This window comes from Zootoca vivipara, chromosome 13 (assembly GCF_963506605.1).
Source record: "Zootoca vivipara chromosome 13, rZooViv1.1, whole genome shotgun sequence".
NCBI classification, from domain to species: Eukaryota; Metazoa; Chordata; class Lepidosauria; order Squamata; family Lacertidae; genus Zootoca; species Zootoca vivipara.
The window spans coordinates 46,754,020-46,780,264 of NC_083288.1; the positions used below are offsets into that span (position 1 = coordinate 46,754,020).

Below are 26,245 nucleotides of genomic sequence, written 5' to 3' on the forward strand. Positions count from 1 at the left end.
TGTACACATTTTGAGGTTTTCTATCCACTTTGAGAAATACTACAATCAATCAGTATATTTTATGAAAGACAACTAAAACAAATTTCCACAGAGCCAGAAAAATGCACATTTCAATCTGTTTTGTGCCATCTCCTTATACAGTAAAGGTAAAGGGACCCCTGACCATTAGGTCCAGTCATGACCGACTCAGGGTTGCGGTGCTCATCTCACGTTATTGGACAAGGGAGCCGGCATACAGCTTCCAGGTCATGTGGCCAGCATGTCAAAGCCACTTCTGGCAAACCAGAGCAGCGCACGGAAAAGCCGTTTACCTTCCTGCTGGAGCGGTACCTATTTATCTACTTGCACTTTTATGTGCTTTCGAAGTGCTAGGTTGGCAGGAGCTGGGACCAAGCAACAGGAGTTCAGTCCGTCGTGGGGATTTGAACTGCTGACCTTCTGATCGGCAAGTCCTAAGCTCAGTGGTTTAACCCACAGCACCACCCGCATCCCTATCTCCTTGTATAAAAAGGTAAAGGGGCCCCTGACCATCAGGTCCAGTCGTGTCCAGACTCTGGGGTTGCGGTGCTCATCTCGCTCAATAGGCCGAGGGAGCCAGCGTTTGTCCACAGACAGCTTCCTGGTCATGTGGCCAGCATGACAAAGCTGCTTCTGGCGAACCAGAGCAGCGCACGGAAACGCCGTTTACCTTCCCGCCGGAGCAGTCCCTACTTATCTACTTGGATGTGCTTTCGAACTGCTAGGTGGGCAGGAGCTGGGACCGAGCAATGGGAGCTCACCCGGTCGCGCGGATTCGAACCGCTGTCCTTCTGATCAGCAAGCCCTAGGCTCTGTTGTTTAACCCACAGCACCACCTGGGTCCCTTCTATAACATACTGTAATTTCTCATTCTTCTTCATACCAGGTCAACCACAGATAATGTTTCTAAACTGGATGATATTTTGAAAACTCCTACCACACACTTGGGACTTTGTTACATTGGGGAAGAAAAAAGACCTTTATATGTGTTGTATATGCATTATTACACTGGGACACCAATTGGGCCTGTGGAGTTCCATTTTTGCCAACCTGATTTCTCATATGAAGTTTACAACTTGATTAACTGAAATGCTTCTTTGATGTGTCTAGACCCAGCCTAGGTCTTCTGTAACCATATTCTCTACCTTCCTATTAATTCATGAATGCTCAGATTCTACCAGAATACAATTCTTCCCTGGAGCGCACATTTCTTCCTTTTTGCTAGTTTCTTCCTTTTTGCTAGTTTCTATGCTCAGGATCTATCACAGGACTGAGGCCTCAAGCTTTGTGGTTGGCTTGGATTGGCATTGGCATTGGAATTCCTGCAGATCCACTATGGAGAGGCTATGGTAAAATGACACTTCATATACAACAACAAGACAATGGAGGAAAATCACAAATGTTATTTTTAATTCTTTCTCCATATTAGTTGCTCCCTTTGGGGGAGAGAGATAGAGTGTAAAATCCCCCCCCCATTTTTATTATTATTTAAATGCTCAGAATGCATGGCAATCCATCACTTCCAAAACTGGTTTATTTAATTGCATAATATCTGGTGGCAATTTTATGAGGTTGAGGTAGACCTGGAGGAGCAACAGGACCTATGAGAAGGTCTAAAACAATAGGGCTGCATATATAATGTGGCAACGAGGGCACATTACAAAGAGTCTTTAATGTGTTCTCCTTATTAGTTGCTCTCTGTTGTTCAGCTTGGGCCTCAAGACAATGATGTAGCATTTAGGAGCAAAGATGCAGCCCAATAACCCAGCACTGGAGGCCAAGATGGAAATAATCTCCACCACTACCATGTATTTCCCTTTGGTGCTCAGGTAGGTTGGGACAAAAGAAATCCAAACACTGCAAAAGAGCAACATGCTAAAGGTAATGAATTTGGCTTCATTAAAACTATCAGGTAATCTGCGGGCCAGAAATGCCACAATGAAACTGGCAATGGCCAGGAGGCCCATGTAGCCTAGGACACAGTAAAACAGGGTCACGGACCCTTCATTACATTGCACAATGATTTCTGTGGTTACAGAGTGCATATCTACATCAGGAAATGGGGGAGATGTCATCAACCACAAAGTACAAACAATAGATTGAATAAAAGAACAGGAAACTACAACAGAATAGGCCAGTCTTTTCCCTACCCACTTCCTCATGCTAGAGCCTGGCTTGGTGGCCATGAAAGCTACAACTACAGTGATCGTTTTGGCCAACATGCAAGAAACAGCCATAGAGAAGATCATGCCGAAAGCAGGTTGCCTGAGAAGACAGGTCACTTTCCCAGGTTTGCCAATAAATAACAAAGAAGAGAGGAAGCAGAGCAATAGGGAGACCAGGAGAGTGTAGGTGAGGGCTCGGTTGTTCGCTTTGACTATGGGGGTATCTTTGTGCTTCGCAAAAGTGCCTAACACCAGAGTTGTGAGAAGGGAAAAAGAAAGAGCAATCGAAGCTAAGCTGATCCCAAAAGGTTCTTCATAGGAAAGAAAGCTGAATGCTTTGAAATTGCACTGGCTTCTCATTTTGTTTGGATATTGATCTTCTGGGCATCTCGAACAGTCATCCATGTCTGAAGAGAGAGAAAAAAAGAAATAGGTCAAATTCGAAAGACAATTCATGTTGTTTCCTTACCTCCATATAAGCATGCTGATTCTTAGTAAGTAGATGACAATGTAACATTGTATTTTGACAGAACACCAGGCTCAATATTATTACTATCAGTACCAATATGTGCCAAATATACCTGCTGCTGCACCAATTTGGGCTGGTTGAAGATATAATGGATGAGGCCCCAAAGCTACTGATATCATTCATTATTTTACCATAACCCAATGCAGCTCATTAAAATTAATCAAACTGGGATAAAGGAAACTTTTTGCTTTTTTTGATGTCCTTCAGTGATATACTGTATATCATCACTCAACCATTTCCTATCTTGGACTAACATCAATCTCTCCTGAATTTATGATTAATAATAGGATATAACTGACTTCACAGGATTATTTTAAAATTTTGAATTAATCAATTCACACCTACAACAAAATGTACCATGTGACCCAACTCCTGCATCACACTGACAGATACTCCTGTATCTTTGAAAATATGCATCTTATATGAACCAATCACGTACCATTATGAAAAAGTTGTGATGCAAAAATAAAGTATACCAATATTGCCATATGAAGAAGGTTTTTGTTAATGGGTGAATGTTTGTTAAGTTGTACATCAATGATATAGTGTTTCTCTGACCATTGAGGATTTAAGAGAATTTGCTGTAATATACATTCGTCTTTTTTGGAGGAAATGTAGTATAACTATCCCGTCTTTGGGGATCTAATTGGTCTTCTCTTCGGGATGCTCATTGCGTGCTTAGATTTTGCTGTTCTTATTCCTTAACCTATTTTTTCTTCCTAATCATAAATGTCAAAAAGTTTTGTTAAGTACATTAATTTTATTTTCTCAGCCTATTATCAGCATATAATAATAATTCGTGCTGATATGGAATGGGGCAAGGCCTCCCCCTAATTGTGGCATCTGTTGCAGAGGGAACTGGGCTGAAACAACTATCAGACCCAGAACTTGCGGCATATAATCAAGTTTAGATCTCACGCCTGAACCCACTGAATCAGTCATCACCATCACCATTTCTATCATCATTATCCCTTGACTGCTGAGGTTATAATAGCCTTGCTTAAACTGTTTTCATATGTCTACTTTTTCGGATATGGTCAACTAAATCATTTGGTCTTCATTGAGGGCTCACTGCCAAATCCATACAGATAGCATTGCACAAGGAATATTAGTTTCTCTAAGTACTGGAACTCAGCGGAGTTCTATTTGGACTTCGTACCAAGCAGGATAAAGTGGTAAGGACCTAACAGAAGCAGAAGACATCAAGAAGAGGTGGCAAGAATACACAGAGGAATTATACCAGAAAGATATGGAGGTCTCATACACCCCAGATAGTGTGGTTGCTGACCTTGAGCCAGACATCTTGGAGAGTGAAGTCAAATGGGCCTTAGAAAGCATTGCTAATAACAAGGCCAGTGGAAGTGATGATATTCCAGCTGAACTATTTAAAATTTTAAAAGATGATGCTGTTAAGGTGCTACACCCAATATGCCAGCAAGTTTGGAAAACTCAGCAATGGCCAGAGGATTGGAGAAGATCAGTCTACATCCCAATTCCAAAGAAGGGCAGTGCCAAAGAATGCTCCAACTACCGCACAATTGCGCTCATTTCACACGCTAGCAAGGTTATGCTTAAAATTCTACAAGGCAGGCTTAGGCAGTATGTGGACCGAGAACTCCCAGAAGTGCAAGCTGGATTTCGAAAGGGCAGAGGAACCAGAGACCAAATAGCAAACATGCGCTGGATTATGGAGAAAGCTAGAGAGTTCCAGAAAAACGTCTACTTCTGCTTCATTGACTATGCAAAAGCCTTTGACTGTGTCGACCACAGCAAACTATGGCAAGTTCTTAAAGAAATGGGAGTGCCTGATCACCTCATCTGTCTCCTGAGAAATCTCTATGTGGGACAAGAAGCTACAGTTAGAACTGGATATGGAACAACTGATTGGTTCAAAATTGGGAAAGGAGTACGACAAGGTTGTATATTGTCTCCCTGCTTATTTAACTTATATGCAGAATTCATCATGCGAAAGGCTGGACTAGATGAATCCCAAGCCGGAATTAAGATTGCCGGAAGAAATATCAACAACCTCAGATATGCAGATGACACAACCTTGATGGCAGAAAGCGAGGAGGAATTAAAGAACCTTTTAATGAGGGTGAAAGAGGAGAGCGCAAAATATGGTCTGAAGCTCAACATCAAAAAAACCAAGATCATGGCCACTGGTCCCATCACCTCCTGGCAAATAGAAGGGGAAGAAATGGAGGCAGTGAGAGATTTTACTTTCTTGGGCTCCTTGATCACTGCAGATGGTGACAGCAGTCACGAAATTAAAAGACGCCTGCTTCTTGGGAGAAAAGCAATGACAAACCTAGACAGCATCTTAAAAAGCAGAGACATCACTTTGCCGACAAAGGTCCGTATAGTTAAAGCTATGGTTTTCCCAGTAGTGATGTATGGAAGTGAGAGCTGGACCATAAAGAAGGCTGATCGCCGAAGAATTGATGCTTTTGAATTATGGTGCTGGAGGAGACTCTTGAGAGTCCCATGGACTGCAAGAAGATCAAACCTATCCATTCTTAAGGAAATCAGCCCTGAGTGCTCCCTGGAAGGACAGATCGTGAAGCTGAGGCTCCAATACTTTGGCCACCTCATGAGAAGAGAAGAATCCTTGGAAAAGACCCTGATGTTGGGAAAGATTGAGGGCACTAGGAGAAGGGGACGACAGAGGACAAGATGGTTGGACAGTGTTCTCGAAGCTACGAACATGAGTTTGACCAAACTGCGGGAGGCAGTGCAAGACAGGAGTGCCTGGCGTGCTATGGTCCATGGGGTCACGAAGAGTCGGACACGACTAAACGACTAAACAACAACAAACCAAGCAGGATAGCTTTCTTACACACACAGCATGGCAAACAAACATTTCTAATTAGTTCTTAGGCATAATAGTAACAATACTTCATGATGAAAATAAAAATAAAAATGAGGTCTTTCTCATGTACCATTCTGGTCTGAAATCTTGCCTTCTGGACATGGAGCACAATCATAGCAGCAAAATTTCCCACCTTCCTTTCTTTTCTTCTGATGACCAGGGGGGCAGTGCTCATTGCACACAGAAATAGGCATCACCTATCCACAAATAGGAAAGGAGTTTCAGGTTGGAGAAGTTCTCTTACTGAATTTCCTTTAAAATGATTTTTTTCATACAATCTAGCTTTACCTGCAGTCTGACCTTCAAATTCTCTTGCTGTTAACATTGATCAAAAGTTTCTTTTAATGTTTTCCATTTGTATTTTGAGATGCAAAGGACTGGCAGAGGGGACGTCACATGTTAAGGGAGATTTTCTCAATGGAGATTCATGCAATGGAGACAGAGATAACCCAATGCTGGCTCACTAAAACATTTCATTGAGATCCCTCAGATGAGGCATAGCTTTAATATGCAGCAGATATGCCATTGATTGCTGATGGTTCAGTGTCCCAACTAGGCTTTCAATGTGCTAGTTATCTGGGTCTTTAAGAACCTGATGCATATATAACATGGCAGAAAACACAACTTTATTTTTCAACTCAGTGTTGTGCCTAGGCTTTCATTCTGCTAGACAGCAGTTTATCCCTATGAAGTTTTCAATAGAAAGATAGAGAGTTTGCAGAAAAAAACAAAAATTTCTAACAGGACACATTTGTAGGTTATAGCGGACCCCCACCACCACCAAAAAAGCACTGTTAGGATGCTGACCTGGTTAAAACCTGGGTGCCACACTATCATGTCTTCATGAATGATGAATTTCTTTCCTTCACAAGCACTATCATCCACCTCTCCAACTTTCACACGAAGGAAGGACTTGTTTGGGAATATGACCATGTTCATGATGTCAAATCCACCTCCTATTTCCTTTTTAGCTGTAAAGGACAGCGATTCTCCAGCTGAATTGTTAAAGGAAATGCCATGAAGATAAAGGTGGAGCTGATTGAAATATTAAAAGTCAAAGGGGGGGGGGAGAGAGAGAGAAATGAAGATTTTGAATGTAATGCCGTGATATAGAAGCACACATTTTACTGTCTGTGTTTGTTCGTATTATCTAAGAAAGAAGAAAAGTGAAAAATCTACTATTTTCCATAGAATCTAAAAACCTACATTTTACATTTATGACATAATGTCTTTCCAGGCTAGAATGCGCAAAACATTATTTAAATATACAAAGCTTTGTAAAAAAAATGAATGCAAAGTACCAGTTCATGCATTTTTTAAATTTCTATTTCTATTTCTTTTTTTTCTTTTTTTGCAAATGACAATAGAGACTTATTTTCAGCACATTACCTGCCAAGGTCGCAGATCTTGAAGGTCAATTATTTTATGACCCACCATTGCTCTGTGCTTGGATCTTGTTAAATAAATGCCATGTAAAGCATGAGCCACCACATGTACAGCATTGTAGATGCTATAGCTGTGGCCAGTCATGCCCATTTCAAAGAGGGGATCAGGAAGGCTCTCCAGTCTCTCCTCTCCAGTACATTGTTCACTTGAGTCCACACTGGGGTCTGGAAAATCACAGTCAAATGCTTGCTCCCAGAAGTCCTTCAGAAAACCATTTCCTTTTATCCCATCAGGCTTTATGCTCTGAAGAAACTCATGGAACCCTAGAAGCTCTTTTGAGTGAATTGTGAAGCAAAGGGCACCTTGGAAGAGAACAAGAGGCCAACTCCTTTGAAGCCCTAACAGCATGAAATCAATCTGACTTGTCATGATCCAAACTTTTGTAACTGATGAAATATCATTATTTTTATTATCTTGCACAAGGAAAATAGCTGTCAGCCATATGAGTGCCATAGATTCTCCATAGATGATAAACGTTTGGGCTTTGTCATCTTTGACATCCTTGTAACCACTGAATAATACACCATAAACGTCATCAAGGTTATCAAAACGAGCTAGTTTTGGGAGCATTTGTGTGAAGGCCGAACAGATTCCATTTTTGGATAACAATGGTTCCATAGTCTGCAAGAAATTTTCTCCACTTTCATCATCCACAACAAAGAGTCCAACCCATATCCATCCAAAATGCTTAAGCAAGCTGATAATTCCCATGTATTGATGGGCTTCATTTGGAACCATATGGTAGAAGGAAGAGATATAACTGTCATCATTCTCCTCCTCAGTGGGAAATGAGCCATAAGTGAGCTGCAGATAAATGCACAGATATTACTGAAACACACTCTTGAATTCCCCTCTTTCAAGGGGAATGAACGAGGAGGGAGGCAGACCCTTCTTTTTGCTATTGGGTGCTGCATATTAAGTAATTTTGTATGTGTATTGGAATAGGGATGTTTGGTATGTCTTCAGGAGAAGGGAAGGTTAAGGAATAAACTATTCACATTATCTGGAGTCAAGTCCCTAAGATATTTGAATGGCATCTTGTATGCCTTTCTTCTTGCAACTTCTATGGCCATGCTAGTGCCAAATGTATTGCTCTGTTTTCCTTTGGACCATATCAGCAAGGCTGAGAGGTCTTCTCATCTGGACAGAGGAGGACTGGACCTCCATACATACCGCCCAGGCTTGTGCCCTGGGGAGGTCTCTTCAGTGCTGCTTGTGCAGCCAAAATAACACACACACAAAAAATTCTTCAGAGGTTTGACTTCACCCCTGGATGCACACTCCCTTGTCTTTTGAGAAAGACAGATGCCAATAACATTCACTATTGTTTTTCTGTGTTACTATGAAATTGTTGGTTTTATTGTTTTGTTATGTTATGGAATTGCTTTTGTAGTGTTTGTTTGAAATGCTTCCGTGTTCCTTTGTGGCATTCCACTTTGAGCCTCTTTGTAGAAACAACATGCAAATGAAATGAATGAATGACATTCAAGAGAGTAGGGTTGGTCCTAAAATGTAAATATAATGTGAAAATTCAAGGTGAGGAAGTGCATATTTAAAGAGCACATGACAAAAACTATACAATGAAGGCACTAGTCATTACCCTGTAACAAATTCCATATTTTAAGAGCTGGCACACATAATGACTTTTCTCACTAAACACTAAACCCACTAAACAAACTGGCAACGTACACCTTAAAAAAAAAAGTTATGGGAGTTCTAAATGTATAATCTGACCATGGGGCACTTGGGGAGGAAGTTTCAGTTTAATGGATTAATAATGGCCAGTAGTCCAAATCATAGAATTGTAGAGTTGGAAAATACAAGGCAGGGCCAGGAGAGAGGGAGGAAGGGTAGTGGGACTTTGCTCAATGAGAAACTTATTTGCTTCTAATGGAAGGCAATAATATCAGCAACAGCATCATTGAAATTACTGTGCTTTTTGAGAAGGATTTTCAAATAATAAAGACACTGTTTTCTAGCAGCTTGGTCAATTTTCCATGTTATTAACTTTGGAGAATGATTTTGAAATGCTTTCTTTCTTTCTTTCTTTCTTTCTTTCTTTCTTTCTTTCTTTCTTTCTTTCTTTCTTCTCAGTTGCAGTTTGTTCATTGCACTGCTATCTCAGTTTTTCAGTGCTGGAACTAACTGCTGGGTATCTTGCGCTAGCCCTTCCTTCCCAATGTATGGTCATCCTACTGGTTAAATATTTAATATCAATGTTTTATGGATTCAATAGAAAGTGCCAAAGTTCAGCTCCACAAACAAGATCAGGAGTCTATTCACCCTGGAAGTCATTATGCTGCCTCTGCTATTCAGAAATCCTACCTGTGGAATCTTGAAGAGGCCTATGTTGTCTCTCATATGGAAGGATGTATCAGAGCTAAGTCCCCCAATGATGGCCATGAGGTTTTTCTGAGTGTCACATTTATAGTTAGGGACAAATCTCTGTGATTTGAAGAGCAGGTCTAATGTGGCACGGTAGGTCATCCTTGCATCATGATAGCTATCATAGATGTGGAACCCAAGAGTGATATTGGGCAAGATCTTGGGGTTCTCATTGATCTCTTTCACAGCAAATGTCAAGGCAAGTATGTGCTGGTAGAATTTTGTCACCACGCTGCAAATGAAGTTAATCAATATACAATTCCAGAGGAGAATTCTACAACGCATAAAATCAACATACCACCATTTTTGCCATCTTTGTCTCAAATTATTTGTATTGAAATGAAGTTATGCCTTTTGTCATTCATGTTTCTAAGCTAACAGACAACACACCATTGATGAAAACGTATGATTCATCAGGGCATCTGTGTTCTGCATGGTTCTTTGACACACCTGCCTTTCATCCCTTCCTCAACATTTGCAGCTCAGTTGATTTTTTTTAATTAAAAAAATCTTTCCTCTCATCATTCTCTTTAGGTAGCTGAATACTTCACATATCTCATGAAGTGCTTTCTGACTCATAAACGTCTTTTTGCTATACTTGTTTAGTTGTATAACCTCAACTGAATTCAATGGGATTTTTCTCTGAGTAGATGGATATACATAGATGTGTTGAAGCTCAGTGGCTCCATATGGGCGATTCTGCCAATTTCGTGTTATCGTGTTTATATTTCGTGTTTATATTTCTAATCTTATATTCAGTTCTTCACATTTTCACATCAGCCAAATGGACACTTGCTATATGAAATCTTGCCTAATGCACTGATTCCTGTAAATACCTCTATTGAGGTTGTTGTGTTTTTTTGTTTTGTTTTGCAGTATTCTCTAGCATGAAGCATTGTGATTTATACATGTGTTTTATTTACACTTAACTGCAACATATTTTTGGAAACATTATTTTTCGAGAGCATTTTAGTCCAAGTTTCTAGGGGTCCATAATTTCAGTCAAGTGGTTCATAGGACATTCATATTAAATACTTATGATTATGTTTAATTTGTTGATTTATTTACCGGTGCTTTTACGTTCCACATATTTTATTTTATTGCAATCCCTTTGAATTATATGCCATTGCAAATGAAATATATTAAAATACAAAATAAAAAATAAAAGAAGCAGAAATGTACAATTCAATATCTAGCTCAGCAGCTTATATGTGTCAATGTACAGTCTCAACCATCAAGATTTCAATCTTAAGGATATGACAAAAAAGAAAAGAGACTTGTTGGGTAGGAAGGAAACTCTTACTATGAAACATCGAACAGATTCTTTGAAGGGTGTTCTCTGAAGAAAATTTCAGAGAATACGTGAATGATTTGAGAAGAAATTCCACCAATGATGAATTGCGCTGGCTGGTGCCACTCATGAGGAACAGGAAAAGGATCTTTCATTGCACACCGGATAGGATCTACTCTGCACACAACAGGCATTTGCAGGGATAGCAACACCAATAGCCACAGCATCCTAGCAGTTTAGCTTTTATCCTCTTCCAACAAATCTCTTAAGGAAAGCTGTTTCCCAGTCTATAGCTGTACTGAAATTATATTTAGATGTTTTCAGATGTTTCAATAATTTTATAGTTTGTGTGTTTGCTAACCTAGTGTAATGGTTAAGAGTGGTGGACTCATAATCTGGTGAACCGGGTTCGCTTCTCCGCTCCTCCACATGCAGCTGCTGGGTGACCTTGGGCTAGTGACACTTCTCTAAAGTCTCTCAGCCTCACTCACCTCACAGTGTTTGTTGTGGGGGAGGAAGGGAAAGGAGATTGTTAGCCGCTTTGAGACTCCTTAAGGGGAGTGAAAGGTGGGATATCAAGTCCAAACTCCTATTCTTCTTCTTCTTCTTCTTCTTCTTCTTCTTCTTCTTCTTCTTCTTCTTCTTGATTGGCAGTATTGGATGAAGCCTGACGATGGAAATAAAAATAGTGATGATTCTCAAAGAGTGAATTGTCAGCTACATATTAGAATCAAATCCTGACAAATGCATGCCTTGATGTATATATAGATAAGACTGTCAACACACATTAAAGTCTTGACTCTTTTCAGATGCAATCAGAAAGTCTCTTAAGATTTGGCCAAGTGAAATACATATAATTATTTGGATAATTGCTGGAAGATATAATTTTCTGAGAATTTTGCCTCAGAGTCACATTTTTTTGTAATAAACATGTTGGGTTCCATTTGTTTATCCAAATCTGATTACATATTGCCTCTGCCCCTTAGTGGCCCCCAAAGTGGATTTTTTTCAAATCAAGAAAACTGGAAAGTCATGGTGAAACTATTTACTTTGTGACTGCAAAGCAGGGATTTCTAAATCTCATTATTTAGATGTTACAGCAAAACAGAGCTGAGTACAATCAGTTTTCGGATGACACCTTGCCCTACAATTCCTAATGCTCAAATCACATAGGAATTGTAACATAGGAATTGTAATCCAGAATGCGGCAGCTAGACTGGTGACTGGGAGCGGCCGCCGAGACCACATAACACTGGTCCTGAAAGACCTACATTAGCTCCCAGTACGTTTCCGAGCACAATTCAAAGTGTTGGTGCTGACCTTTAAAGCCCTAAATGGCCTCGGTCCAGTATACCTGAAGGAGCGTCTCCACCCCCATCGTTCTGCCCGGACACTGAGGTCCAGCTCCGAGGGCCTTCTGGCGGTTCCCTCGCTATGAGAAGCCAAGTTACAGGGAACCAGGCAGAGGGCCTTCTCGGTAGTGGCACCCACCCTGTGGAATGCCCTCCCACTAGAGGTCAAAGAGAACAACAATTACCAGACCTTTAGAAGGCATCTCAACGCAGCCCTGTTTAGGGGAGCTTTTAATGTTTGATGGATTTCTGTATTTTAGTGTTTTGTTGGAAGCCGCTCAGAGTGGCTGGGGGAACCCGGCCAGATGGGTGGGGTATAAATAATATATTATTATTATTATTATTATTATTATTATTATTATTATTATTATTATCATCATCATCATCATCATCATATAATTAGCACTAAGGAGATTAGGAGCCTGGTCCTCTGCAGCACCCCACAGCATAATTTCTACTGTGCTGAAAGATATTCAGTAGCACTGACGGCAGCCAAAACCAACCCCAATCTGCCCTGTGAGGGGCAGTTTATCAGGCATACCTATCCTGGGTTGACGCTGATAATACTCAACCCAGAACAAATCCCAAAATAAATGTACATGGTGAGTCTCTTATTCATTTCAGGGATAATACTGCTCCACAGCGATTTTGCAGGTACTTAGAATACATTGATTCAAAGGCTGTATAAACCGCACCATTACACTATGAGGCAAGAGCCTCAACAGGAGTGCTAGGCAGGTCAGCCAGAAAACCCCTAATTTCATTGGAGAATCCATCAAATTCTCTCACTCTCCAAGACTGACCAACTCAATGGTTCCCCAGCCATTGAAGAGTATTAACAGCAATAATAAATGGGGAGGAGGGGAGAGACAATATCATTTAATATTTTTTTTAAAAAAGAAATATGTTTATTGAAGAAATGGTTTTTTTAAACAATACAAATTTCCAATAACATAGGCAATTACAATTTCCCCCCTTTCCCCCCCTTCCACTCCTCCCTCTCCCACCCTCTCCCACCCTCTAATGACTTCCCTCAGCTCCCCTCTCTGGTTTGTTTGTACATATTGTTTTCTGCATGTTATAAAATTGTACATATCATTGCCTTATCTATCATATGTTCTACTAATAAATTGTGGGTGTTTATTCAAAACAAGCCAAGGAGTCAGCAATCCTTTTGTTGACTTTTTAAAATAGTTCGTAAAAAGTTCCCATTCTTCTTTGAAGTTACGGTTGTTCTTCTCACATAGTTTATATGTCAAATCCGCGTAACTCATCAATTTTTCTTGGCATTGTTCTTTCGTTGGGATTTTCTCATTCTTCTGTCTTTGTGCTAACAAGACTCTTGCCGCTGTTGTAGCATACATAAATAAGTTCTTTATTTTACTTGGCAGGTCTTGCCCTAGGATCCCTAACAAAAAGGCTTCTGGATTTTTTCTTTACGAATGTCATTTTGAACATCTTTTTCAATTCATTATATATCATCTCCCAATTTTTTTTGACTTCTCTACATTCCCACCACATATGATATAAAGTACATTCTTTTTCTTTGTATTTCGAACATATGTTTGACCCGGTTTTGTACATTTTTGCCGGTGTAATATGCCATCTGTACATCATTTTCATGTAATTTTCCTTCAAAAGAGAACAATCTGTAAATTTCAAATCTGCTTTCCACAATTTTCCCCAATCCTCAAATGGTATATTATGTCCTATATCTTGTGCCCATTTGACCATAACCCATTTGACTTCCTCGTCTTTTGTTTCCCATTCTAGCAGAATACTGTATGCTTTCTTCAGTAGTTTCACGTCTTCTTCTATCACCTCCTTTTGGAATTAGAAATTGTATAACTAAACCATAGTTGTCAAGTTTTCCCTTTTCTCGCGAGGAAGCCTATTCAGCATAAGGGAATTTAATTGTCTATAATGCAACCAACTCTGAAAATAAATGATCTTTAATTTCTTCATAGTCTTTTAATTTCTATTTTCCTTCTTGGTCTTCAATAAATCTCTATAAGTAGGCCACTTTCCTTTTTTGCCAAGTGGTTTGAGTAACAAAGCTTCTATTGGTGATAGCCACTAATAGAAGGCAGTCAGGCATTTGCCAGTTGAGCTACCCGATTCTGCTCCTACTCGGTGCAAGCAGGAGTGGAGGCGGGGATCTGTCAGCTGGGGAGTGGAGTCTTTGCACTCCCCAGCTGAGCTGCCCAATCCCACCCCTAATTGCAAGCAACATTTCCAACATTTCTGTGATGAAAATAAGGACATTCTGTTCCATACCATCCAATATTTCTCCAATGAAAAAAGGAACATCCTAAGGAAAACTGGGATATCCTAGGATAACATCAGAAACTGGGATATCTTCTGTAAATCTGGGACTGTCCCTGGAAAATAGGGGGACATGCAGAGACTGTTGGTTTGTCAATGGAATAGCAGCAGAATATCTTGTGGAGAATGTAGGTAAAAATGGCCATGGTCTTAAACAATACCACTTCATGTATAGAAGACAATAAAGGAAATTTCTAAGATTCTTTTTAATTCTTTCTCCTTATTAGTTGCTCCCTGTTGTTCAACTCAGGCCTCAAGGCAATGATGTAGCATTTTGGAGCAAAGATGCAGCCCAATAACCCAGCACTGGAGGCCAAGATGGAAATAATCACCACCACTACCATGTATTTCCCTTTGGTGCTCAGGTAGGTTGGGAGAAAAGAAAGCCAAACACTGCAAAAGAGCAACATGCTGAAGGTAATGAATTTGGCTTCATTAAAACTGTCAGGTAATCTGCGGGCCAGAAATGCCACAATGAAACTGGCAATGGCCAGGAGGCCCATGTAGCCCAGGACACAATAAAACAGGGTCACGGACCCTTCATTACATTGCACAATGATTTCTGTGGTTAAAGAGTGCATATCTACATCAGGGAATGGGGGAGATGTCATCAACCACAAAGTACAAACAATAGATTGAATAAAAGAACAGGAAACTACAACAGAGTAGGCCAGTCTTTTCCCTACCCACTTCCTCATGCTAGAGCCTGGCTTGGTGGCCATGAAAGCTACAACTACAGTGATCGTTTTGGCCAACATGCAAGAAATAGCCACAGAGAAAATCATGCCGAAAGCAGGTTGCCTGAGAAGACAGGTCACTTTCCCAGGTTTGCCAATAAATAACAAAGAAGAGAGGAAGCAGAGCAATAGGGAGACCAGGAGAGTGTAGGTGAGGGCTCGGTTGTTGGCTTTGACTATGGGGGTATCTTTGTGCTTCGCAAAAGTGCCTAATACCAGAGTTGTGAGAAGGGAAAAAGAAAGAGCAACAGAAGCTAAGCTGATCCCAAAAGGTTCTTCATAGGAAAGAAAGCTCATAGTTTTGGAGATGCATTGGTTTCTCTTCTTATTTGGATATTGATCTTCTGGGCATCTGAAGCAGTCCTGCGTATCTGAAAAGCAGGGCAAATTCCAAAGGCAATTAATGTGCTTTCCTAGCCAACTATATATCAAGTTACAGGTAGGTAGCCATGTTGGTCTGGCGTAGTAAAAAAAATAAAATTCATTCCAGTAGCACCTTAGAGGCCAAGTTTGTCATTAGTATGAGCTTTCCTTTGCATTTCCGTGTGCTGCTCTGGTTCACCAGAAGCGGCTTTGTCATGCTGGCCACATGACCTGGAAGCTGTATGCCGGCTCCCTCAGCCAATAACGAGAGATGAGTGCCGCAACCCCAGAGTCGGTCACATCTGGACCTAATGGTCAGGGGTCCCTTTCCCTTTCCCTTTTAAGGTGCTACTGGAAGGATTTTTTTTATTTTGCTTCAACTATATATCAGTCGTCTAATTTAAACCTGCTCCTTCTTAGTCTACCAACTTCATCTGATATGCCTGCTGAGACTCTACCTGCCTGAGCATTGTCTCACTAGGGTGAAACGTACTCTAGCTATCTCCCCCCTGGATTACTGCAATTTAATCTATGTGAGGCTACCTTTGAAGGTGCTCAGAAACAACAAGTAATCTAGAATGCAGCAGCTGCCAGGACCGTATAACACTAAAAAAACCTACATTGTCTAGCAGTACGTTTCCAATCACAATTCAAAGTTTTGGTGCTGTCTTTAAATCCCTAAACAGCCTCAGCCCTGTATGCCTGAAGTAGTGTCTCCACCAACATCTCAGCTTGGACACTGAGATCCAGCTCTGAGGACATTCTAGCGGCTCCCTCACTGCAAGAGGAGAGGTTACATGGAACCTGGCAGAGGGCCTTTTCAGTAGTCACATCAACAGTCCAAGGGGCAGCATATGAAGAAGAAGAAGAAGAAGAAGAAGAAGAAGAAGAAGAAGAAGAAGAAGAAGAAGAAGAAGAAGTAGTTGTTATGGTGACAATGCATTTTATTATCATACCAGGCTCAAGATTATTTTCATCATTATCAACATGTTCCAAATATTATGATTTCTTGACCTATTTGGGCTTGTTGCAGAGATAATGTAACAGCCACAGAGCCAATATATCATTCATTAATGTATTTTAACACAGTGCACCACGCTTAAATTTATCATATTGGGAACAGAAGTCATGTTTTTGCTTCTTTTTTATGTCCTTGATTGATAGACCATATAAACATTCCTAGTATATCTTCACCAAACCATTTCCTATCTTGAACTAACATCTATCTCTGCTGACATTAAACTTATTAATAGGCTATAATGGAGTTGTCACCTTTATGCTAAAACCTTGAATTACTCAATCAATCCACATCTGCAAAAAAATCTGCAAAAAAATCTTTGAAATCATGCGCTTTATATGAACCTGTCACATACCTTTCTGAAAAAGATGCAATGCATCAAACATCAAAAATAAAGTATACCAAGATTGCTTTATGTAGTAGGTTTTCATTTTCATCGTATTATTGCAACTTAACCTTGAGTTAAGTTGCAATAATATGATGTTCCTCTGATAATTTGGGATTTAAGGGTATTGGAAATTATGTATTGTAGATTTCTGTTCTACAATACCCTATAAGGGGAAATGTAATATAACGATCCCTACCTTTGGCCGTCTAATCAGTTATGTCTTTGGGAGACTCATTGCTTAGTGACCAGTCTTACCCTCCTTACTGATCCAGGAAGTTATGATTTCACTAGGGTTTCTAAATTTACAATCAGTTATTTGTAATGTGAACTTGTAATCTATCTCTTGTTGTCGTTATTCCTTAGCCTCAGATATCTTCTCATCCATAAAGGTCAATGAAGTTCAGTTAGGTAAATTAATTTTATTATCTCAGCATATATTGGAAAGACTTATCCTTGACTCTTAAATATCATTTGTCCTGATATGGAATGGGGCAAACCCTCCCCCTTAATGTGGTATCTGCTTCAGGGGGAACTGGGCTGAAACAATGGTCAGACCCAGAATCTGTGGCATATAATCAGGTTCAGACTTCACATCTGAACAGATTAAATTTGTCACCATCGTCATCATTGTTACCATCATTACCACTTGTCTGCTGATGTAATGCTTAAACTATTTCTTCTCTTTTGGATATCTTAAACTATGTTGCGGCAACTTCCAAATCCATCCATCCTTTGGGTCCCTTCCAACTCTAAGATTCTATGAGTCTATGAGAAAGCATTGCAGACAGTGGCATAAGCAGGGGGGAGGAGGCGGCTCCACGTTCCATCCCTGAGGAACACCATTGGGACACTCGTGCATTGGTGCCGCCCCCATTGGGACACTTGCATGGGCGATGTGCCACTCCCCCACGCTCAGGGTGCCAAAGCTCCTAGCTCCGCTACTGGTTGCAGAAGGGTAATTAATTTCTCTGAGTGTTTTTGAGAAAGTACTAGAGAAATATTTGCACACCATACCAAGCAGAATACGGTCATACCTCGGTTTAAGTACGCCTCAGTTTGAGTATTTTCAGTTTAAGTCCTCCACGGACCTGTCTGGAACGGATTAATCCACTTTCCATTACTTTCAATGGGAAAGTTCGCTTCAGTTTAAGTACAGACTTCCGGAACAAATTGTGTTTGTAAACCGAAGTACCACTGTAGCTTACTTACATGCACAGCATGGTAAATAAACATTTGTAATGAGCTCTTAGTCAAAATCTATAATAATAATTTGTGATGAAATTAAAAATGATTTCTATATCATGTACCATTCTGGTCTGAAATCTTGCCTTCTGGACATGGAGCACAATCATAGCAGCAAAATTTTTCACCTTCCTTCCTTTTCTTCTGATGACCAGGAGGGCAGTGTTCAGTGCACACAGAAATGGGCATCACCTATCCGTAAACAGGAAGGGGTTACAGGCTGGATTTATTTTTTATTTTTATTTTTTAGGTATCCTGATGAATTAATTGTACACTCATTCTATGACAGGCAGTCAGGGAGTGCAGCTCTAGCAATAACCAGAGAAGGAATGACAGTTACGAAGAGCACAAAGAGAAGTAGCGGCATTATACAGTTTGACTTCACCCTCAAAGCTTAACCCCTCCATTGTCTCCCAACATGGGATGCCAACAATTCAAGAAACAACAATTAATAAATAAAACTTTTACATCGAATGCACCACTATATATAGTCTGACCATTGAGCCATCTCCCTTGCTAACATTAGATGTTGCTTATCTTTTCCATTCCTTCTTGGAGATGCAGAAAACGTTGCAGTTCAAGCATGATTCTTCCCACTGAGGTTGGCTCTTGTGCAACAGAAAAATAGATAACCCAGTGCTGTATCACTAACACATTTAATCAAGATCCCTTAAATCCCTGTCATATACAAATAAGGCATAGGTAAAATCTACAAAAAATATACTGTTGTTTGTTGGCAGTTCAGTGTCGCACCTAGGATCTTCATAATAATAATAATAATAATAATAATAATAATAATAATAATAATAATTTATTATTTATACCCCACCCATCTGGCCGGGTTCCCCCAGCCACTCTGGGCGGCTTCCAACAAAACATTAAAATACAGAAATCAAACATTAAAAGCTTCCCTAAACAGGGCTGCCTTGAGATGCCTTCTAAAGGTCTGGTAATTGTTGTTCTCTTTGACCTCTGGTGGGAGGGCATTCCACAGGGTGGGTGCCACTACCGAGAAGGCCCTCTGCCTGGTTCCCTGTAACTTGGCTTCTCGTAGCGAGGGAACCGCCAGAAGACCCTCGGCGCTGGACCTCAGTGTTCGGGCAGAACGATGGGGGTGGAGACGCTCCTTCAGGTATACTGGACCGAGGCCGTTTAGGGCTTTATCCATGTGCTAGATAATCAGATTGTCCCTATGAATATCCAATACAAAGAGATATAGTATGCCGAACAAATAGCTGTTCTGTTGGGACACATTGGGAGAACATGGGGGTTATAGGAATATCCCAGGATTGTGACCTGGTTAAAACCTTTGTGCCACATTATCATGTTCTTGTGAATGATGAATTTATTTCCTTCACAAGCACTATCATCCACCTCTCCAACTTTCACTCGAAGGAAGGACTTGTTTGGGAATATGACCATGTTCATGATGTCAAATCCACCTCCCATTTCCCTTTTATCAGTAAATGACATTGTTTCTCCAGCTGAGTTGTTAAATGAAATGTCAAGAAGGAAAGGGTGGAGCTAATTGAAAGACAAAAAGGCAGAAAAGAGAGAAGTCATGGAGATTTTAAATGTAATGCCATGATGTACAAAATCACTTCATTGCCAATAGTATTGCTTACAAATACCATGAGTGAGAAATCTTCTATTTTCCCATAGAAGATAAAAAACCTACATTATGCACTGAAGACTGTATTTTGTTTCAGGCCAGAATGTGCAGAAAATAATGTGAATAAACTAAGTTTTATCAAAGGAATAAAATCCACAGCAGCATTTCATATAATTAGTTCCATATGAGAATCTGCACTTCTTTAAAACACATTACCTGCCATGGCTGCAGATCTTGAAGGTCAGCTATTTTATGACCCACCATTGCTCTGTGCTTGGATCTTGTTAAATAAATGTCATGTAAAGCATGAGCCACCACATGGACAGCATTGTAGATGCTATAGCTGTGGCCAGTCATGCCCATTTCAAAGAGTGGATCAGGAAGACTCTCCAGGATCTCCTCTCTCGTACATTGTTCACTTGTGTCCTTTGGCACACTGGGGTTGGGAAAATCACAGTCAAATGCTTGCTCCCAGAAGTCCTTCAGAAAACCATTTCCTTTTATCCCATCAGGTTTTATGCTCTGAAGAAACTCCTGGAACCCTGGAAGCTTTTTTGAGTGAATTGTGAAGCAAAGGGAACCTTGGAAGAGACCAAGATCCCAACTCCTTTGAAGCCCTAACAACATGAAATCAATCTGAGTTGTTATGATCCAAACTTTTGTAACTGATTCAATGCCATTTTTTTCAATATCTTGTAGCAAAAAGAAAATAGATGTCAGCCATATGAGTGCCATAGATTCTCCATAGATGATAAATGTGTTGGCTTTGTCATCCTTGACATCATTGTAACTACTTAATAGGACATCATAAACTTCATCAAAATTATCAAAACGAGCTAGTTTTGGGAACCTTTGTGTGAAGGCCGAACAGATTCCATTTTTGGATAACAATGGTTCCATAGTCTGCAAGAAATGTTCTCCACTTTCATCATCCACAACAAAGAGTCCAACCCATGTCCATCCAAAATGCTTATGCAAGCCGATTATTCCCATATATTGATGGGCTTCATTTGGAACCATACGGTAGAAGGAAGAGATATGACTTGCATCATTCTCCTCCTCAGTGGGAAATGAACCATAAGTGAGCTAAAAGAAATTGCACAGATATTACAGAAGTACATTGTGAACAATGACTCTTTCGGTTAATTCTCTACAGCTATGAATATACGTCCAAGATTCATAAAAATCATTCATCAATCATATTATGCCTTTCATGGAAATTTACGTCTGGCTTTTAAGAACTGAGTATTAACTATAGACATTTTCTGAATTTTCGAATCACAGCAAGAATAACATCATGATATAATGGGGAAAATGTTTTCCGCTACCCCACCCTTTGCCCTTGCAGCCCTGATAAGAAGCTGCTTCAGGTGAGGGGCTGTGAGAAACATCATGGGAATGATGTTTCTGTGACCAAGGGGAAAGTGTGAAGTTCCCTTGTCATTTTGTTTTTAGCTGCTGCATGTTGTTTAAGTAATCTTCTTATATTTATAGTTTACAAATGAGGGTTTTTGATGTTATTATCTTTGTATTGTTTTGCTATGCTATGATATTGTTATACAGTGGTACCTTGGTTTAAGAACAGCTTAGTTTACGAACAACGTGGATTAAGAACGCTGCAACCCCAGAAATAGGTGCTTTGGTTTGTGAACTTTGCCTTGGAATAAGAACATGTTCCGCTTACTGTCGAGTGTGTTCCATTTGTAAATCGAGTCCCCTGCTGCTATGGGAAAGCATGCCTTGGTTTAAGAATGCTTTGTTTTAAGAACGGATTTCCGGAACGGATTAAGTTCGTAAACTAAGGTACCATTGTACTATGAATTTTTTCTGGATGTTATTGCTTTGGTGTGTTAATATGAAATAGCTTTGTAATATTGGCTTGAAATGTATCCCTCTTTGACATAAGCTGCTTTGAGCATGATTTTGTTTATGGAAAAGTAGCATGCAAATAAAATGAATGGAAAGACGGATGGCAATCTATAGAATAAGGTTGGTCCATATGTATACATGGTGCGAAAGGCTGGGGTGAAGAAGTGTGTCTTTAAAGAGCACATGGCAAATAGTATTCACTATACACTGAAGGTGCTAGACATCACACTGTAAATATTTCCAAAATTTAGTGGATGCCATAGAGGGCCCTTCTGGTAGCAAGCAAATGAGAGTGCAAGGTGCTGTAAAGGGACTTTGATAATTGAGAATCATATATTGCTGCTACTAAAAGTTAATAATATCACAAATAAGAAAATTGCTTCAAATAGCATCTTTCAAATTATGCTGCTTGCTGGGTGGGATTTTGAAATAATAAAGATACTCCCATTTTCACCAACTGGATAAGACTTTCATTTTGGTTCCTTCAGAGAATGATGTTGAAAGATTATTCATTGCTATGCTCCCTCAATTCTTGGCAGGTAAAATATTAGGTAGCTAGCACTAGCCTTTCCTAACAATTATAACTTCGTCCTTCTGTTCCATATTTAATAATAATGTTTTAATGATAAATAAATAATAGATATTTATCAGTTCTATAGAAAGTACTGTACAATGATTTTGGTCTCTAAGGAAGATCTATTCAAGAATAGGACTCTATTCATCCTGGAAATCTGCCCAATTCAGTGATAATACCTGTGGAATCTTGAAGAGGCCTATGTTGTCTCTCATATGGAAGGATGTATCAGAGCTAAGTCCCCCAATGATGGCCATGAGGTTTTTCTGAGTGTCACATTTATAGTTAGGGACAAATCTGTGAGATTTGAAGAGCAGGTCTAATGTGGCACGGTAGGTCATCCTTGCATCATGATAGCTATCATAGATGTGGAACCCAAGAGTGATATTGGGCAAGATTGTGGGGTTCTCATTGATCTCTTTCACAGCAAATGTCAAGGCAAGTATGTGCTGGTAGAATTTTATCACCATGCTGCAAAAAAGTTAATCAATTTACAGTTTCAGAGGCGATTTCTACAATGCATAAAATTAACATGCCACAGTTTTCCCCATTTCTGATTCAAATTGATTATGATTAAAATTAAACAATGGTATTTTAATCAAAGCTAAGAGACAACAAACAGTATTTTGATTAAAATTAAACAATGGTATTTTAATCAAAGCTAAGAGACAACAAACAGTAAATGAAAATGATGATTAAGCTGGGCTTCTGTGTTCTGCATGGTACTTCGACCAAACCACCTTTGTTTCCTACATTCCCAATCTTACTGTAAATTCATTTCTTCACCTTTTCCCAGAAACACTTATATAAAAAGGTACCATAAGTCATGACATAAATCCACCTGCCTAATTCACAGTTGCTGTATGAACTTTTGCTTAACATACACATTTTAAAGGAACTATGTTAAAAATATAATAGGGGGGGAAGCAAACACACACACACACACACACACACACACACACACACACAAATCTAGCCCAGCAGCTTACGGATGTCACTGTACTGCCTCAACCATCAGGCTTACAATTCTAAGGGCATGACACAGAAGGAAAGAGACTACAGAGAAATGTAGGGTAGAGAGAAAACTCTTACTATGAAACGTCGAAGACAATCTGTGAAGGGTGTTCTCTGAAGAAAACTTCACAAAATATATGAAAGATTTGAGAAGAAATCCCACCAATGATGAAGCCCCCTGGTTGGTACCACTCATGTGGAATAGGAAATGGCTCATTCATTGGACACCTAATAGCATCTATTTTGCACTCGACAAACATTGGCAGAAACAGGAACAACCATAGCAACAGCATCCTGAAAGTGTATCTTTTATACTCTTGCAACAAACCTCTTCAGTAGAAATATTACCCAGTCTATATCTGTATTGAAAATATTTTTACATATTTTCAGATGTTCCCCTTGCTTGGTTTCTGCCATAGTTTCTTTTAGGATGAATTTGCTGGAATGGATTATGCCTGACTCTGGTAATACAAATTGCGGCAAATCTAAAAGAGTGACTTGTGAGCTGAATTTTAGAATCAAAGCCTGAAAAATGCATGCCTTGATGTGTAGATAAGATTATCACCACTCATTTAAATTCTGGCCAATAATATGAAGAAAGGGGAGATTCCATAAATAAAAGTGACATGGTTCTGCCTGCCTCTTGCCCCTATGGCCAGCTGTCTGTGGCAAAAAAAGAGAGTGATTTATTATAACCACTTCCAGGGTGGGTTATTGACTGTTTTGAAGTACCTACCAGAAAGTCTTGTGGGCTTTGACCAAGTGAACTAAATATAATTATTTACATAATTGCTTGAGGATATAACCTTCTCAGCATTTTAGCTCAGAGTGGCACTTTTGGTAACCAACATGTTGGATAGGGACATATATTAGGGACATGTCAGCACATGTGAGGGGTGTGTCTAAAAATGCATTTAGAAAAATATTGCCTCAACGGCAACCATCAAAGACTGCAGCAGCACCCACATAGCTGTAAAGAAGAAGGTTAAACAGCAAAATAAGGCATGAATTGAGGGAGGGCAGGGTGGGGGAAGTTCTGGAGCCGACTGAGGACTAGCATGTAAGTTGTTGTTGTTGTTGTTGTTGTTGTTGTTTAGTCATTTAGTCGTGTCTGACTCTTCGTGACCCCATGGACCAGAGCACGGCAGGAACCCCTGTCTTCTACTGCCTCCCCCAGTTTGGTCAGACTCATGTTGGTGGCTTTGAGAACACTGTCCAACTATCTCGTCCTCTGTCGTCCCCTTCTCCTTGTGCCCTCCATCTTTCCCAACATCAGGGTCTTTTCCGGGGAGTCTTCTCTTCTCATGAGGTGGCCAAAGTATTGGAGCCTCAGCTTCAGGATCTGTCCTTCCAGTGAGCACTCAGGGCTGATTTCCTTCAGAATGGATAGGTTTGATCTTCTTGCAGTCCATGGGACTCTCAAGAGTCCCATGTAAGTTACATCCCCTATTGTAAGTGTGGGGCGGTCCTGACTCTACCTGGCCAACCCCCTTGGCAAGCCCTCCCCCCCAGCCAGGATTGGCTAATTGTCAAGGCTAGGCAGGAACCTCCACGTATCCAGCTCAGGAGAAGGGAGAAGCCAGCTACCTTGCCCATGCAAAAGCTGCCCCCCAGTTAATGTGGGAAGCGGTCATTACTACTTTTGACCACAAATCTGCAGCTGGTGCAAAATGTAGAGGCCCAACTGCTCACTGCAGTAGAATTTCACCATCATATGTTCTTTCATCCTTCTTGAAAGAATCACACTGTCTGCTAATGCATGGAAGGGGCTCGTGCATGCCCACCAAGCAATATACAGCTGAGAAGCAGACAGGGCACATTTTGATTATATGCTACCTTGAGGGAAAAGGACATTTCGCAACACTCTTCCCTAAATAATTCTTATTTCCACATTAATTCCTTTTAGTACAGTTGCTTTTTATGGATCTACTCAGTAAGTACTTGTATAAAGTCCCCTAAACTTGGTGCCCTGTGTGGGCCAATTGTCCGCACCAACCTAAATCTCGTGCTTGGAAGAATAGCTTTTCTGCCATCAAGTAGCCTACCCATTATGGCATTCTGCAGGAGTAAGCCTTCTGCAAATACCTTCTCATGAAAAGGTAAATACTGTACTTTGTAGGAATTAGGGCTTTCGTCATCCCTCCAAAAATCAGCTTGTTGTCCCAGATTTATTTCAGCTTCAAGTACAGGCATTGCTCCAGGGGTTTCAGAGCCTCTCACAATTTAGATGTTACAGCAAATTGGAGCTCAACAAAAAGTCACAGGCTGTTTCCTATCAGGATTAAATTATATCATATCTCCTCTTTGAAAACTCTTGTCATATGCTTGGTATTCTGTAACCCTGCATTCTACCTTCCAATAAATTCATAAATGCTCACATTCTACCAGAATACAACTCTTCCCCGAAAGGCATGTTTTAAAGTTCATATTGCATCACAATACAGTCCTTCCCTTTTTGCTAGTTTCCATCTATCACCAGGTCTGAGGCATGGAGCCAGTTCTATGAGGTTGGGGTTATGTTGGAATAGCAGCAGAATAGGGAGGCTGTAGTAAAAATGCCTTTGATCTTAAACAACACCACTTCATATATAATAAGACAGTGAAGGAAAATTGCTGGGGTTCTTTTTAATTCTTTCTCTTTATTAGTTGCTCTTTGTTGTTCAACTCAGGCCTCAAGGCAATGATGTAGCATTTTGGAGCAAAGATGCAGCCCAATAACCCAGCACTGGAGGCCAAGATGGAGATGATCTCCACCACCACCATGTATTTCCCTTTGGTGCTCAGGTAGGTTGGGACAAAGGACAGCCAAACACTGCAAAAGAGCAACATGCTGAAGGTAATGAATTTGGCTTCATTAAAACTGTCAGGTAATCTGCGGGCCAGGAATGCCACAATGAAACTGGCAATGGCCAGGAGGCCCATGTAGCCCAGGACACAATAAAACAGGGTCACGGACCCTTCATTACATTGCACAATGATTTCTGTGGTTAAAGAGTGCATATCTACATCAGGGAATGGGGGAGATGTCATCAACCACAAAGTACA

General features: G+C 40.2%; 2 protein-coding genes across 2 annotated transcripts; both read right to left on the reverse strand.

Moving 5' to 3' along the window:
* Window positions 1–1,688: 1,688 nt before the first annotated feature.
* Window positions 1,689–10,861, reverse strand: LOC118078097 (vomeronasal type-2 receptor 26-like). Its single transcript, XM_035101824.1, has 7 exons — window positions 10,719–10,861; window positions 9,356–9,647; window positions 6,974–7,834; window positions 6,713–6,734; window positions 6,392–6,579; window positions 5,655–5,781; window positions 1,689–2,590 (listed from the first exon to the last, which is right to left on the reverse strand). Exons 1-7 carry the CDS (start codon window positions 10,859–10,861, stop codon window positions 1,689–1,691), a joined length of 2,535 nt encoding a protein of 844 aa, XP_034957715.1.
* Window positions 10,862–14,589: 3,728 nt separating this feature from the next.
* On the reverse strand, window positions 14,590–18,320 carry LOC118078125 (vomeronasal type-2 receptor 26-like). Its single transcript, XM_035101847.2, has 2 exons — window positions 18,197–18,320; window positions 14,590–15,491 (listed from the first exon to the last, which is right to left on the reverse strand). Exons 1-2 carry the CDS (start codon window positions 18,318–18,320, stop codon window positions 14,590–14,592), a joined length of 1,026 nt encoding a protein of 341 aa, XP_034957738.2.
* Between the last annotated feature and the right edge of the window lie 7,925 nt (window positions 18,321–26,245).